Source organism: Pelodiscus sinensis, chromosome 28 (genome assembly GCF_049634645.1).
Source record: "Pelodiscus sinensis isolate JC-2024 chromosome 28, ASM4963464v1, whole genome shotgun sequence".
In the NCBI taxonomy this organism is placed as follows: domain Eukaryota; kingdom Metazoa; phylum Chordata; order Testudines; family Trionychidae; genus Pelodiscus; species Pelodiscus sinensis.
The window spans coordinates 11,705,059-11,720,634 of NC_134738.1; the positions used below are offsets into that span (position 1 = coordinate 11,705,059).

General features: G+C 60.7%; 2 protein-coding genes across 2 annotated transcripts in view; both read left to right on the forward strand.

The window, feature by feature from the left end:
- Positions 1 to 863, forward strand: part of HR (HR lysine demethylase and nuclear receptor corepressor) — a 52,598-nt gene extending 51,735 nt beyond the window's left edge. The window contains exon 19 of the mRNA XM_075911122.1: positions 137 to 863. Within this exon, the coding sequence (XP_075767237.1) occupies positions 137 to 199 (63 nt within the window). The 3' untranslated portion in view covers positions 200 to 863. The remainder of the gene's footprint in view (positions 1 to 136) is intronic.
- A 3,408-nt stretch (positions 864 to 4,271) lies between these two features.
- Positions 4,272 to 12,273, forward strand: NUDT18 (nudix hydrolase 18). The gene is made up of 4 exons (XM_075911047.1): positions 4,272 to 4,349; positions 5,461 to 5,621; positions 8,850 to 9,063; positions 9,716 to 12,273. The coding sequence occupies exons 2-4, from the start codon at positions 5,463 to 5,465 to the stop codon at positions 10,321 to 10,323; spliced, it is 981 nt and encodes a 326-aa protein (XP_075767162.1). The 5' UTR covers positions 4,272 to 4,349; positions 5,461 to 5,462; the 3' UTR covers positions 10,324 to 12,273.
- Positions 12,274 to 15,576: the final 3,303 nt, after the last annotated feature.

A 15,576-nucleotide genomic window follows, 5' to 3' on the forward strand; every position in this document is an offset into this window, starting at 1 on the left:
GGAGGGAGAGTCGGGCCCGTTGCAGGCAAAGTGCCGCAGGGTGCTTCGAGCTGCCGTGCTCGATAGAAATGGAAGGGGTGATGGGGATGCCCCAAGGAGCGTGTGCACCAGTGTCTGAACCCCCCTTCTCTTGCAGATGGACAGCCTGGTGTACGGTGCTGTGCGGGAGGCAGTGGGAACCCTGCAGGGCTACAATTAAGGCACTAGCAGACGTGCAGCGCGGAAAGCCAGGCTGGCTTCGGACCAGGGCTCCAGGAGACAGAAGTGAGGCGAAGGGGGCTCAGGATTCCTGGGGAGCCACAGCTGCCCGTCGGGACGGGGAGTGGCTCTTTGGTGCTGGCTCAGACAGGCCGGGGCTGTCAGGCTGACGTGACCAGAGCGCGGGGTCCCAAGAGGAAGGTCTCTCGGACAACACGGAGCCCAAGCACGCTCGGGCCCCGCTGCTGCCTGGAGCACCGGGAAGGGCAGCAGCTGTGACGTGAGCAGGCAGGGCGGGATGAGCCGCCTGTGAGCCCGTCCTGGGCCGTGGCCCCCGGCATGTTCCACGCGGCCCCGGCCTGGAGCCCTCGGCGGATCGGACAGCCTGCCAGCTGCGTGGGGGTCCCTGGCCGCCATTCTGCACTGAGCGCTCATCCGGCAGGGCCCGGCTCGCCGGACGTCACCCCGGTGCTCGCTCCGACGGCGCCCGCCCACCCCGGCGTTGTCACGTTTGGTGCTTCCTTCGGTGATGTCACGCCCCGGGGCTCGCGCTGCAGCAGGGATGCTGGCAGGGCGCTGTCCCCGCAGACGCTCTCAGGGGGGCCACGGGGCACCAAGGAAATAAACGGCTGAGACGAGTCTCTGCGGAGACACGGCCGACGTCACGTGCAGAGTCCGTGTCTGTTGAATTCTCTCTCCCGCTCTCCCCTTTGCAGGCGGCTTGGGGCAGGGCAGGAGGAGTGAGGGTCTAACCATGGGCACTGGATCCGAGCCAGCAGCCAGCAACGCTTGAGACCCAGATCTCGCTCGGCCTTCCCCACCTCTCCCTGGTCCCCGCTGCCGGCTGCCTGAGAATCCACACCATGGCTGGGCATTAAAACTGGGGCAGTGGGTATCCTGGGCCCTGCCAGTGTGGGAAGCTTGGTTAGGGGGGTAGTGAGCTGTGGGAGGGGGGCGTTTCTGAGGGGTTTGTCTATTGGGAGCAGCCCCCCACTCTTCCAGCTGGCCCCCTGGATTCTCTCTCCAGGCCCGGGAGATCCCAGCAGGCAGACTGGCGTGACCCCTTTCCGATCTCACCGGGGGCTGCAGGAGGTGACCCCGCAGCCCTCTGGTTTATTCCGCTCTCCTGCCTGCGCCCCTCCGGGCTGCACTCTCATTGCTGGGCACGGGGGCTGAGCGAGCTAAGTGGGGTGAGATCGGGCAGCAGCCGCCCAGCCTGCTGGACGGATGGTCCCTCCCCGCAGGCGTAACGAAGGCAGGAGGCGGGGGCTCATGCCCTCGGATGTCACCGCCCAAGGAGAGCACATATCTGGGCTCTCCCTGGAGCTTGGGGACCAGAGCGGAAATGGGGCAAGGCCTGGAGTCCCCAGGCGGCTGTGGCTTGGGGGTACGTTTGCCCCAGTCCATTATTACAAGGGACGTCCCTTATTTTTCATCTCTGGGCGACACGCTCGGGTTGCCGAGCGCTGCTCCAAGCAGCGAGATACCCCGGGAAGCGTGGTGCTGCTCATAACAATGATTGATCCTCAGAGGAAGGGTGGGGCAGGGTGCTAAGAAACCAATCCCTTCGTTTTGAATTGCAAAGTTGGCGACCCTGCTTGAGGTGGGAAGCTGCACCGGGAGGGCGGGAGGCTACCCGGCCCTGCCTCGGTTTCCCTATCTGTCACACGCCCAGGCAGCCCCAGCTTGGGCAAAGCAACAGAGCCGCTCTCCTCCTGCAGCGCCCGTGCCTTGCCGGAGGGCCTGTTCCCATCTGTTCTCTGCTGCACCAGTCGGTAGAGATGCCCCCTCTCTCCACAGACCAGGGCCACCCTCCCCACGCAGGACCCGGGCGGCTGCTTAGCGCTTTCTGAAGGTCGTGCCGGGCGTGAGGCTGCTCTGCTGGTGCAGGCGTGGGACGGGGCTGGTCGGCTTAGAACGCCCTCCCCGACCCAAGCTCGCGGCTGTGCCCGTTAACGCGAGTCAGGGCCTCCACCCAGGCACCGAGGAGCTGGTCGCGTAGGCAGCAGGGGCGTGACACTCGCTCGGCTGCCCTCCTGCCTGTTGGCACCGTGTGGGGTGCCCCAGTGGGACGATGCTGAGACGTCGCCGGGGGAGTGGGGGGAGCCTGGCGTTTGCTGCACCTCCCAGTGTGGGGCGGATCACTGTGCTCAGGCTGTATTTGGTGCCGCACATCCTGGGCTTGGCCTCACCCCCGGCACTGACTCGGGATTCGGCGCGTGCCTGGATGATGTTGCACCAGGGCTGTGTTCTGGGCCCCGTGGCTCAGGGCTCGTTTGGCCGCGATCACCCAGAAGCTTTGCCCTGTGGTCCCTGTGCTGACCCCGGGACGCCTGCACTTGGAGCCCGGCCTCTCCACAGCAATGCCCATAATTCTCTGCCCAAAACACTCCCCTTGTGAGGGTCCATTTCCCATGGCCATGAACCCGTATCACAGATGGGGCTTTCGGTGGGCAGCCCCTGGGACAGGATGGTGCATTCTGGCGAGAGCAACAAGCGAGGCCCTCAGGGCTGTGGGAGGGAAGCGGTGTCTAGTGGTCAGAGCGGGGGTGGGGGGCCTGCCTGGGAGTCAGGGCTCAGCTCTGATGTCTACCTCGTGGGATGAGTGTTGTGTAGTGAGCAGAGCCGGGGCTGGGCTCGGAGTCAGAAGCTCTGGGCTCTGGTCCCATTTCTCCCCGACCGGGTGGGGTCAGCAATCCTGAGCAGCCTCCCGGAGGGCGAACCCACTGATGTCTGCGAAGCACTTGGAGATCTTGGACCAGGAAGGGCTGGCCTGGGGCCCATGTCAGATTTCCCCGTCTGCTGCGCCGGACATGGGGCCCCTGGACAATGCTTCACAGAGCCTGCCCTGTCCGTCCTGTCTGCCAAGCCAGACTCACAGCCTTTGGGAGCTCAGAGAGGATGGGGGAATCCCGTCTCTCCTCCCTGTTCTTGCAGGCCACTCCAGGGCTCCTTCCAGCGCTCGACTCCGCCTGCAAGTCAGGCGCTGCGGCTCCTCCGCACCCGCAGCCCGCCAGCTAAAAGAAACGGCCCCGGTTCCGCCCTGCAGATGAGTGAGAGCTGAGAGTTTAGCCGGCCAGGCAGGGTCAGCCCGGGTCAGGGAGGGATCAAGCAGCCAATCCCCACAGATTAAGAGCCGGTCATTTCAGGCTGCTGTGAATTAGACCCTGTCAAGTGAGGCGCTGGGGTAAGTTTAGACCAGATGCTCCGCTTGGCTGCTGGCCAGCTGAACGCTGCTCTGCTTGGCTGGGCCACACGCTCTCCCTGCTTTCCACAGGCCTCTCCCGTCGCTTGTGACTCTGGGTGGGAGGCCAGATAGTTCCCTTTTTCCAGGAGACAAAGACACCCTTTGAGTGAGCAAAAAGCCTCCGAAACTCTCCCGGCTCCAGGCATTGGAGGGGGGTGTCCAGGGTTCAGGGAGCTTCCCCTACGAGGTGGATACATCAAACCCAGCCCTGCGTGGAACCCCGTCGCTGCCTGCAGCTAGTCAGTGCCATGAGTTTGATGGGGCTCAGGCCAGTTCCCGCTCATGATTGATGGGGTTCCCCCAGCGCCTAGGCACCCGTCCTGGCTCAGGACCAGTGTTCCCCGTAAGCCGAGTGCTTGGGCAGCCGCCCGGGAGAGATTCAAATGCCGCCCAGCGGAGTAGCAGAGCACCCCCAGCCGGCAGCCTGGGTTTCTACCTACGGAGCACGTCCGCACATGCCTCGGTGCACGGAACAAAACTTATTCCACACATGGATGGAAAAAATGAGGGGCTGGCATTGCCCTCTAATACCCCGGGGGGGGGGGCTGGCACTGGCCCCAATGCCCCGGGGGGGGGCTGGCACTGGCCCCTAATACCCCGGGGGGGGGGGCTGGCACTGCTGGGTGACCCCGCCGCCCTATGGCAGGGGTCCAGGGTGCCCCCCCCTCCACGTCGCTACGGAGGTGCCCAGAGCAGGACATCGCGAGCCCTTGGAGGGGGGTGGGGGGGTGACGCGGCCCCTTTAAGAAGAGGCTCCTCCTCCCCGCCTGGGCCGGCTGAGTGACCGCCCCTCCTGCCCAATGGAAGGGGAGGGGCGGGCCCCAGCCGGCCAATGGCAGCTGAGCGTTGCCAGCCTCTTCCGGGGTGGGAGGGGAAGGGAGCGGAGGCCGCCGGGGAAAGTGGAGTAAGTGGGGGGGAGCCAGGGGGGCTCCCGACTCCTCCTGCCTCAGTCCCCGGGGCCCGGCCCCGCCCCCTGCCCGGGCCCCCCAGCTCGGGGGGGTCCCCATTGTCTCCCCAGCCCCCCCCCGCTCTAGGGGCCCCCCAGCCCCCCATTGTCTCCCCAGCCCCCCCCCCGCTCTAGGGGCCCCCCAGCCCCCCATTGTCTCCCCAGCCCCCCCCGCTCTAGGGGCCCCCCAGCCCCCCATTGTCTCCCCAGCCCCCCCCGCTCTAGGGGCCCCCCAGCCCCCCATTGTCTCCCCAGCCCCCCCCCCCGCTCTAGGGGCCCCCCAGCCCCCCCATTGTCTCCCCAGCCCCCCCGCTCTAGGGGCCCCCCGCCCCCCCATTGTCTCCCCAGCCCCCCCCCGCTCTAGGGGCCCCCCGCCCCCCCATTGTCTCCCCAGCCCCCCCGCTCTAGGGGCCCCCGCCCCCCCCATTGTCTCCCCAGCCCCCCCGCTCTAGGGGCCCCCCGCCCCCCCATTGTCTCCCCAGCCCCCCCGCTCTAGGGGCCCCCCAGCCCCCCCATTGTCTCCCCAGCCCCCCCCGCTCTAGGGGCCCCCCCGCCCCCCCATTGTCTCCCCAGCCCCCCCCGCTCTAGGGGGACCCCCAGCCCCCCCATTGTCTCCCCAGCCCCCCCCCGCTCTAGGGGCCCCCCAGCCACCCCATTGTCTCCCCAGCCCCCCCCCGCTCTAGGGGCCCCCCAGCCCCCCCATTGTCTCCCCAGCTCTGGGGGGGGTCCCCCAGCCCGTTCCTGCCCCTTAAGCCCCAGCTCTCAGAGCCCCCCCTTTTTCTTGCTGACCCCCATGAGAGATGGGGGGGTGCAAGGGGGCGGGGCTATTTGGGGCTCAACCCCCCCCATCCCAGCTGGCCCCAGTGCGCTGGAGCCTTTGCTCCCCCGCCCCCCCATGACCCCCTTCCTGGTGTGGAGTATTGGGGTGCAGGAAGACAGCTGCCCCCCCCAGCATCTGTACCCCTTGGGCCCCCCCATTTCAAGGGCGCTCAGGTCACCCTGCTCCCGTCCCCACAGCCCCCTGGTCCCTCCTGGTGTCTGACCCGTGGGGGGGGTTGGGGTGTTGCAGCCATGGCCTCCGGGGCTCCGGCGGAGGAGCTGGACGCCGTGCTGAGTGGCAGAGGCTGGGAGGTGCAGGAGCGGTATGACTCGGCCCCCGCGCCCGCTCACCCTGTCAGAGTGCGGAAGACCGTCTGCTACATCGTTTTGGCCGTCCTGCTGAACGACCAGGTGAGGGAGCCCCACGGCGCTAGCTACGGCTTGGGGTTCTCCTATGGTGCCCATCACCGTGGCATCGAGTCGCTGCAGGGTGAACGTCCACAGTCCAGAAAGTGCAGCACATCCGGCTCCTTTCAAGCTGTCTCAGTTTGGGTCCCCCGAATCACTGGCCACTCTTGGAAATCTTGGCCTGTGTTTTTAAATTAACTAGCACTTTGTTTCAAGGCACTTTTACAAAGGTGAGGGAAGTAGTCTCTGCACATTACCTCTGGGGAAACCGAGGCGCACAGAGAGGTGAGATGATGTGCCCAACATCACAGTGGGTCAGTAGCACAACATGGAGTGAGACCCAACTTCTTTGCGTGTGTTACTAACAACTCAATCGAACAAAGCTCCAACAACGAAGGCACTAGACTAGTAACTTTTGATGGTATAGCGTCATCTGCTAGATGTGTGATTTCTTTTTTTGGCTGGGATGGGTTGTTTTAAATGAGTAATCAGGAAACCTTGATTTAAAGAATAGATTTTAATATAATTGTGCATTTGTATGTTTTAGTCACTTTCAAAAGGTTGAGTCTCATTGGTTGGTGAAGATGAAAACATTGATTTGCAGCTAAATACAGTCTTTAAATAAACATGATTCTTTTTGCTACCCTGGAGAATATTTGTTTTAACAATTCTGTAGCGTAACATACCTCTTAGGGTTGTCAGTTAATGCGCATTAATGCCTCTGATTAATGCAGAGCAGAATTAACGTGTTAATCGTTTAAACATGCATTAATCTCAGGTGTTTCCACGGCGCTGCCTCTTTGAAATGCCACGGCTGCGTTTCAAAGGGGCAGAACAAGTGGAGCCCAGGATAAGCTGTGTGGCGCTGCCCCGAGCCCACAGTCAGCTGTGCGGTGCTGACCCTTTGAAAAACTGCCGCGGAATTTCAAAGGGGCAGCGCTGCATGAAGCCCAGGGTCAGCTGGGGATTCCAGCTGATCCTGGACTCCCATGGTGCTGCCCCTTTAAATGCCCCTTTGGAACACCACAGCAGAATTTCAAAGGGGCAGCGCACCATGGAGCCCGGGATCAGCTGGAGTCTTCTTATTGTTTAACAGCGCGATTAATCGCGATTAATTTTTTAAATCTCTTGACAGAACTAATACCTTTAGAAGTGGGTCTTTGCCCACGAAAGCTTATGCTCCAACACTTTGGTTAGTCTATAAGGTGCCACAGGACTCCTCGCCGCTTTTGCAGATTCAGACTAACACGGCTACACGTCTGATACTCAATACCTTTATTGAAATTCTTAATTCTTTTCAGCTGAACATTGACTTCATTCAGCTATGGAACTTTACTGTGCTGAAAAAAATAGTTTTTGTAACCATTGTAGCTTAAATGAAACAAGCAAAGACAGTTTCCTTTGTCAAATCTTTTTAAAAGTGTTCTTTATCTTTGTAGTGGTTGATGTTTAACGCAGTACCATACTGGGGTTGCTTTTTTTATTTGTTTCTCTCTGTTGCTGTCTGTGTATTCAAGTTCCAAACGAGGTGCATGGTCAACACTGAGGTTCTATTGTACTAGAAAGTGTTTTTCAACAACTGGGTCCAGTCCCCGAGGTACAATTGAGAAGCAGCAAGCCGGTCCCTCACATCAAAAAAGATTAGAAATGATGTCCCAGTTGATTTGATTTTGTTGCTTGTAATTTGTGTCAAGCTCTGTTTGGACAGAAATTGGAATTCACGTACAAACACACAAAAAAGCATTTTGTAATTTTTTTGGTTAGTTACATAAAACTTCCTTAAATGAGTTGGTTACAGAATTGGGGGGAGGGGGAGAGAATATCAAAACATAATTTTGTATTTCAAATCAGCTAATTTAGTGAACAAAGGAATATCTGTTAATTAACCAAAGTGATCTTTTTCGGGTCCCACTTCCTTTTGAATTTGTAGCTTTCTTCTGCACACCTAGGCTACGTCTAGACTGGCATGATTTTCCATTAAAAGCATTTGCGGACAAGAGTGTCCAGATTGGCACGGACACTTTTCCACAAAAGCACTTTTTGCGGAAAAGCATCCGTGCCAGTCTAGACGTGCTTTTGCGCAAAAAAGCCCCGATGGCCATTTTCGCGATCGGGGCTTTTTTGCTCAGAACAAATCTGAGCTGTCTACACTGGCCCTTTAGCGCAAAAGGACTTTTGCCCGAATGGGAGCAGCATAGTATTTCCGCAAGAAGCACTGATTTCTTACATGAGATCGTCAGTGTTCTTGCGGAAATTCAAGTGGCCAGTGTAGACAGCTGGAAATTTTTCCGCAAAAGCAGCTGCTTTTGTGGAAAAACTTGCCAGTCTAGACACAGCCCTAGAGTGTATTCCTAGATTGGATAGGGGAAAAGAAGTTGTCATACTCTGAGCACTCCTGGTTGGTTTCTTCACTTTAAGCTTTGAACTGTAGTCAGTGACTTATTTTCAATTTTAATTAAAGATTATCAAAAGCTAGGTTAGAATATCAGCAAACTCTGGTTGCAGTTGCTTAACCAATGACTTTCCGTAGTTTGACTTCGTTTTAAAGCATGGCAGCAAACTTGTAATACCTAATGCGGTTTTTAATTTAATTGATTTTTTTAAGAGCAAAGGAAGACTAGGCCTTTTATTTTAGGTCATCATGATTTCATATTACATTTTTTATTGAGGTTTATCGTTAAAAAGAAATGTATGTAAGTTAAAATCTCATTTAAATGTCTCATTTTTTTCATTTTATTTTTCTAATCAATTTTATTCCCCTTGGTTTTTGCAGCATTTCTGTGGGCAGACGCCCTAATGTAAATGCAGATTATCCTGGGCAAAGAGTCCTTTTGCCTTCTTTTGCTGACAGCAAACACACAAACTGTGCAAGCAAAAGCACGTTTTTTGCCAGGATAATCGGCATCTCCACTAGCGAGCATGATGCTACTGACCAAACCTAACAGCCTGTCCGGCCCATTGGAGCTAAGAAACAATACCTCATGATGACGATGCACCTGGTTTGACTCCTTTTCTAGCCAGTTTCACATTCTAGTTGTCAGGTGCTAGCCCAAAGTGCTTGGTGGCAGATGTTCAGTAGGAGGATGAATTAGGGATGAAAAATCCCGATGAATCAGTTCACCTACCGGTTATCCGGTTCACCCAGCATTCAGCCTGTTAACTGACTACATGGGGTCGCAGCGCTGGCCCTGGGGCCGGTGGTGTGACCTGGGATTTTTCCCTGGCTCCCAGAACGAGGTGCTGATGATGCAGGAGGCCAAGCAGGAGTGCTACGGGACGTGGTACCTGCCTGCTGGGCGGATGGAGCCCAACGAGACCATCGTGGAGGCCATGAAGCGGGAGGTGAAGGAGGAGACGGGGCTGGAGTGCGAGCCCCTCACCCTGCTGGCCGTGGAGGAGAGAGGCCCCATCTGGATTCGCTTCGTCTTCCTTGCGCGGCCAACTGGTGCTTCCCCCCTCCCCCCGTAGGGCTTGGGGGCTAAAATGGGGGGGGGGGGGGGCTGCAGGCAACAAGCTCGGCCCCTGGGGCTGAAGCCTCCTGGCTGTCCCCCTGGAATGAACCAAAGGAGCGTTCATGTGGAGCTGCGCCCGGCCCCCTGGCTCCAGCTCGGAGCAGAATGAAAAGGGAAGGCGCCTTCAAGGCCTTCTCCTCCCCCTGCCCCCGTCCCTGTAAGCCGCCTCGAGTGGGGCTGCGCCATTGCTTCTGGGTGGGGGGGCCGCAGGGAAGATGGAGGCTGGGTGGGGGGAGCGGCAGCTCTTGGTGGTAAGGAGCATGGCATGGCCCTTGCTGCTAGCCTTGGCCGCTGCTCGTCAATCACAGCCCTGCTAGCTCAGAGGAGAAGGGGTCCGTGTCTCCCGGCTCCGGCCTTGGCGCTACGACCTTTTGCAGGGAAGATGGAGGGGCAGCCAAGGATGTTTTAAACTAGGGATGCGAACGGGTAGCCGGTTAACCAGTTACCTGCTAAGCATCTCCCTTAACTGCTTGGTTCCTCCCTCCCCCAGACACGTATCCTCCCCGCCACCCCCTTCTGAGCCCTGGGCCGCTCGGCGTGCAAGGAGCTCAGCTCCCCGCTGGGTGTTGTCTGTTCTCTGCCTAGGCGGGACCTTGAAGACGCCCCAGGACGCAGATGCTGAATCCCTGCAAGCCCGGTGGTGGGACCGAGAATCTCCAGCCCTTCCTCTGCGAGCCCGGGACATCCTGCCCCTCATGGACCTCGCCATGCGGTACCGAGACAGCCCGTCCCACCCAGCCACCTTGCCGGAGGAGATGCCCTGTGCCCTGGTCTGCCAGCGGCTCCTGGCTGCGTTTGCCAATGAAGCTGGTGACTTGTGGGTGCTGCTGAGCGCCGTGGGGGCCCCCCACTTGCCGGTGTGCGCGTGCACTGCCTCCCCCAGCCAAATCCAACCCAGCTTGCTGGGGGCGGCCGCTCAGCTGCTGCAGGAGCACAGCCTGCTCCCCCACCCGGCTGTGCAGGCCCACGGGGTGCTAGGGGTGCAGCATCAGGGCAAGAGCGCTGGGAAGGCCGACGGCGTTTGCTTCAACGTGCTGCTGGGGGTGACGGGGGCTGGCGGGGGCGCCCGGGAGACGCCGCCCGAGCTGCACGGAGGGAGCTTGCGGTGGTGGAAGATCGAGGAGAGCAGCTTGCGAAGCCGCATCCTCCAGCGACTCAGCTCCGCCGCCGTCGTCCCAGTTCGCAGCTACTGACGCTGGCGAGCGGTGCCGGGGGCTGCTACGGGGAAACAGGCACCGGCCGGCCCCCGGCCACAAAGCAAAGGGGGGCAAAGAACAGGAGCCCGGCTCCCAGTCATGGGCTCATTCGCTAGGATCTGCTACGTGGCTTCTTCCACCCTTTCCTAGGGCAGGGGCAGAGAGCGGAGGCCGCTGACCCACAGGAAAATCAGCCGGGGGCCGCACACCAGTGAGAGGCAAAAAATCAAACTGATCCCTCGCTGACGTGGCCCCTGGCTGGGGAGACAAGACGCTCCCCACGTTCCCCTCGTGCGCCTGGGGAGGGGGGTAGCCTAGTAGGTTGTATGTGCCCCAGCGTGGACTCCCCAATGCTTTGGGGGAGCCCTACGCCTCGGGAGCCAAACGGGTGCAGCTCCCCGGCCTTAGGTTCCTCACCCCGGTGCTGGGTGTCAGTAGCAAACCCTCTGACCATCCCTGGGGAACCGCACTGGGCCATGGATGGAGAGGTGTCGCTCGCGCCCTGGGAGCTGCTGCTGAAATCCCGCACGGTCTTGGGTTCAGTAGCCTTCAGAGACATGCACCAGCCCTGAGGCTTGGTCACTGGTCCGCCCGTTCCCTGTCACCCCGCAGCCCTCCCAAGGGTGGTGCCCGCAAGCCCGTTTCCCCCGCCCTGCGAAGGAAGGGTGAGCGGGACCCCTCGCTGCACCCAGGGGCAGGGGGTGGCAGCCCCCTGATGGGGAAGGGGGGGGCTTTTCAGGCCTTGACCTGACGTGTCCTTTGGGCAGCGGGCGGCTCCTCCAGCTGACTGAGCGCCAGGGTCCCAGGCTCTTGCCTTTCATGTCCTCGAGGCAGGACACAGCGAGCCGGCCAGGGTAGCTTGTTTACAGCTGGGACTCGCAAATAAAAGTGGCCGTGTCTCTGGAGGGCCGGGTGCCGTTCCTTGCCGGGATTAAAGCCGGGCTGTGTTTGGAAGCACCACGCAAAGTTTATTAGACATGGCAAAGGTGACGCGCAGGCCAGGCCAGCTGGAAGGCAGCAGCACGTCCGTTTCTTTCGCTCCCTGCTCCGGGCTAAGCACATGTTGCCCTCCCTTGGAAAGTACCTTATGTACAGCCAAACCTCATGCTGCAATCAGGCTGATGGTGTTTCCCTGGGTGGGTGGGGAAACTGAGGCACAAAGGAGGACGTGGCTGGCGTAAGCTCACGCAGCTGGTGGGTGGCAGAGCTGGGAGCCTGGGTGGAGCCGCTGGGACCCCAGGGATGGAGGCTGAACTGCGTTGGACTCTTTGTGGGGCTTTCAGCTTCATAGCTGGGCAAGCTGCTCTGGGACCAGAGGGCCCCCCCCCCCCCCCCCCCCCCCCCCATTTCTGCAAGGCCTGAGCCGGTCGGATTGTTACCGGTTATGGGAGGCCAGGCGGTGGAGCCGATGTTCCAGATCTCCTTTGGTTCCGAGCATGCTTGCAACCAGAACATCTGACCTAACTCTGCGCCCATCTAGCATAGCCCTCCTGCTGCAGGCAATGCCAGGTTGTGCCAGTCTCCAGAACAGGCCTCGCAAGGCCCGGCCCTGGTTCCACTTAGCAGGGCACAGGCAGCGAGACAGTGAGAGCCCCACAGCAGAGAGATTCGCTTTGTCCCCTGCGCCTCCCGTTCGGCAGCAGGAAGCCCAGGGCCTTTCAGCCGCCTTGGCAGCACTTACTGAGCCTGGTCCACCCAGCTCCTTCCGCCGCTGGGCACTGCCTCCTCATTCCTAGCCTGCTCCTGCGCTGCTGCATGCCGGAGCCAGTGCAGGCTCCAGAATGGAGACGGAACTTGCTCGTTTCATTTCCCTGCCACCTCTGCTCGAACCAGAAATGAAACTTTTGGTGAATTAAAAAGTTGGGGGGAAAAAATTGGGGGATGAAACAGGGCGGCTTGTGAGCATTTATCACTTTCATGTTCCAAATAAAGGCTGTTGCAACATGACAGCTTGTGGCCAATCAAAACGTTTCATTTTTTTAAAGTTTTTTTAAACTGTTTTGGGAGGGAAAAACAGCAGAGCCCGGGAATGCCGATTTCCCCAACGTGTTTCAATGTTCTGGTCAACCTTTGCCCAGCTCTCCTGCAGCACGCAGGCGAGGGACCTGCAGGCCAATGCCGGGCAGGCAAAGGCCCGTGTCTCCTTCTCTGTCCCCGGCTGTTTGTCCATTCTGAGCGTGCATTTGCTGCTCCCGTGCTGTGCCTGACGCCAGCCCCTGGATTAAGCCTGAAAGCTAAACAAGGTGTTTGTGCGGCAAACGCGACGCACGGCGAGCGAGTGCCAGAGGAGTCTGGCACGGAGAACGGCAGCAGGGACAGGAGGGGAAAGAAGGAGTGTTCCTGCTGAGTGCCTATGCCGGCCCTGCTTTTCTGCAAAACCTCACTGGCTCAAGCCGCACCCTGCAAAGCAGCCCTTCGCGCTGTCTAAATATGGAAGCAGGTGCTTGTGTTTCCAAAAACCTCAGTGGCCGGGTTCAATCTCCAATGGGACTGTGCCTGAGCCAAGAGGGGAACGGGCAGACACGGAGCGTGTGCAGGCCCAGGGCGGGGTGTCTAGTAGGCGCCACACGAAAGGGGCCTGACGTCAGGGCAGCTGCTGGTTGGGGCTCTCTAAGGGGGGGCATTTCAACTGTAGGCCCATCCAGCTTGGAAACTGTCGCTGGCTACGGCCGTGCATGTGCCCTGCTCTTGGCACTACATGGACCTCGCAATAAAATCAACCCCCCAGCTAGACTGAGGAACCAGCCCAGGATCTGCATTACTGACCCTGCAGCGGCTCGCTTACTCACCCAATGCTGCACCTACCTCTGCGCCAGGGACTCCCCTTTGTCCGCCTTTCTTAGGAGCAAGTATTTAAACCTGCCCAGCCTCAATGCTAGTCTTACTCAAACCCTGCCCAGTGCGGGTCTGCCCCCATCCGTCGCGAGAGGATGCCTGTTGTATTTCAGCCCTGCTCCAGGCCAGGAAGCATGTAAGGACCGAAAGATACTGCCACAGGGGGGTAAGTACCAGCCTGGTTTACAGAAAGGGAAACTGAGGCCAGAGCCAGTGACTTGCACAGCGCTGCTGCAAAAGACCCCTCTGTGATTGTGGGAGAAGAGGCTTGTAAAGGGAAGAGGAGCTCACAGGTTCAAATGTGTCAAGACAGCACTTTATTGCCACAGGAGGAGTCGGGATGTGTCTGTGTGCGGCCGCACCGGGCCAGTGCAGCAGCTGGTCGAGTTGCACAAAGCCACTGCAAAGTGCATCATTCTGCAGAGTGTGCTGTAACATTTGCTAATCCACCATCCCCGCTTCCCATAAATGACCCAAAACCCCACTGCCCCAGGCAGCCCGGCGTGGTCGCTCAGCGGCACTACAGGACCGAAAGCCCCTCTGCCGAGAATGCTTAGAGCATATTTAGCTGCTCTATGTCTCTGATGGCCAAGAATCTGATTCGTTTCTAGGTCCCGGCAAGCTCCAGCAGGCACGGAGCCGCCCTCGCCACCATTAAATGGGGCTTTGCCAACCCCAGGGTGCCCCTAAGCATCCACCCTGCGCTGAATACTAATGTCAAGAACCCAGCTGTGGGGAGATGGGCCACAAGGGGGGGGCTGAGCACTTGTTAGGGTAGCACCTCGGAGCAAACATGATTAGGCCCCGTTGGGCCAGGTGCTGCCCAGACCCAGTAATTTGTGTCGCCTCTGGGGGGCTGATGGGGCTTGTGCCCTAGACCCCGGAGCCCTTTCACTGCCAGTGAGGTCTAGGGTCTCGCGTGTCAAAGTGCACGCGGGGAAGAGCGGCTCCAGGGAGCCCCGGGGCAGCACGAGGCTACGGCTGGCTGCAGTGCGTAGCGCTTCCCCCTGGCGCCCCAGGCAAGCCGACAGCAGGCAGGAGCCGGTCAGAGGGGAATTCGGGGGAGCGGGGTTTAGTGCCGGGCTCTACCCCGCTGGCCTCTCCAGGGGCTGCTCTCCAGGACAGCTGGGGAGGGAAGCTCCTGTTCTCTAGAGGGGGCCGAGCTTCCTTTCACAGGGCCGCTTGCTTGGGCCGGTGCTCTGCAGGGCTGGGCTCGGCCCTGGCCTGCTGAGCAAAAACCCGGCGCCTTCCAGAGGACAGGGCAGAGTGTGCCTGCCTGCCGGGGGCTCCGCCAGCGCGGCCAGGGGGCCGGACGCAGCACTGCCTCCCGGGGTCGGCTGAGGAGCAACCGTACCCGCGTGGGCCCCGCCGGAAAGGAGCAGCTGGAGCCAGTTCCGAGAGCGGCGGAACGGACCCTTCCTGCTCTACAGGCCCCACCTGCCCGCTGGTCCCGAGAGCGGCGGAACGGACCCTTCCTGCTCTACAGGCCCCACCCGCCGGCTGGTCCCGAGAGCGGCGGAACGGACCCTTCCTGCTCTACAGGCCCCACCCGCAGCCTGGTCCCGAGAGCGGGGGAACGGACCCTTCCTGCTCTACAGGCCCCACCCGCCGGCTGGTCCCGAGAGCGGCGGAACGGACCCTTCCTGCTCTACAGGCCCCACCCGCAGCCTGGTCCCGAGAGCGGGGGAACGGACCCTTCCTGCTCTACAGGCCCCACCCGCAGCCTGGTCCCGAGAGCGGGGGAACGGACCCTTCCTGCTCTACAGGCCCCACCCGCAGCCTGGTCCCAAGAGCGGCGGAACGGACCCTTCCTGCTCTACAGACCCCACCCGCAGCCTGGTCCCGAGAGCGGGGGAACGGACCCTTCCTGCTCTACAGGCCCCACCCGCCGGCTGGTCCCGAGAGCGGGGGAACGGACCCTTCCTGCTCTGCAGACCCCACCCGCAGCCTGGCCCCGAGAGCGGGGGAACGGACCCTTCCTGCTCTACAGGCCCCACCCGCAGCCTGGTCCCAAGAGCGGGGGAACGGACCCTTCCTGCTCTACAGACCCCACCCGCAGCCTGGCCCCGAGAGCGGGGGAACGGACCCTTCCTGCTCTACAGGCCCCACCCGCAGCCTGGTCCCGAGAGCGGGGGAACGGACCCTTCCTGCTCTACAGGCCCCACCCGCAGCCTGGTCCCGAGAGCGGGGGAACGGACCCTTCCTGCTCTACAGGCCCCACCCGCAGCCTGGTCCCGAGAGCGGGGGAACGGACCCTTCCTGCTCTACAGGCCCCACCCGCAGCCTGGTCCCGAGAGCGGGGGAACGGACCCTTCCTGCTCTACAGGCCCCACCCGCAGCCTGGTCCCGAGAGCGGGGGAACGGACCCTTCCTGCTCTACAGACCCCACCCGCAGCCTGGCCCCGAGAGCGGGGG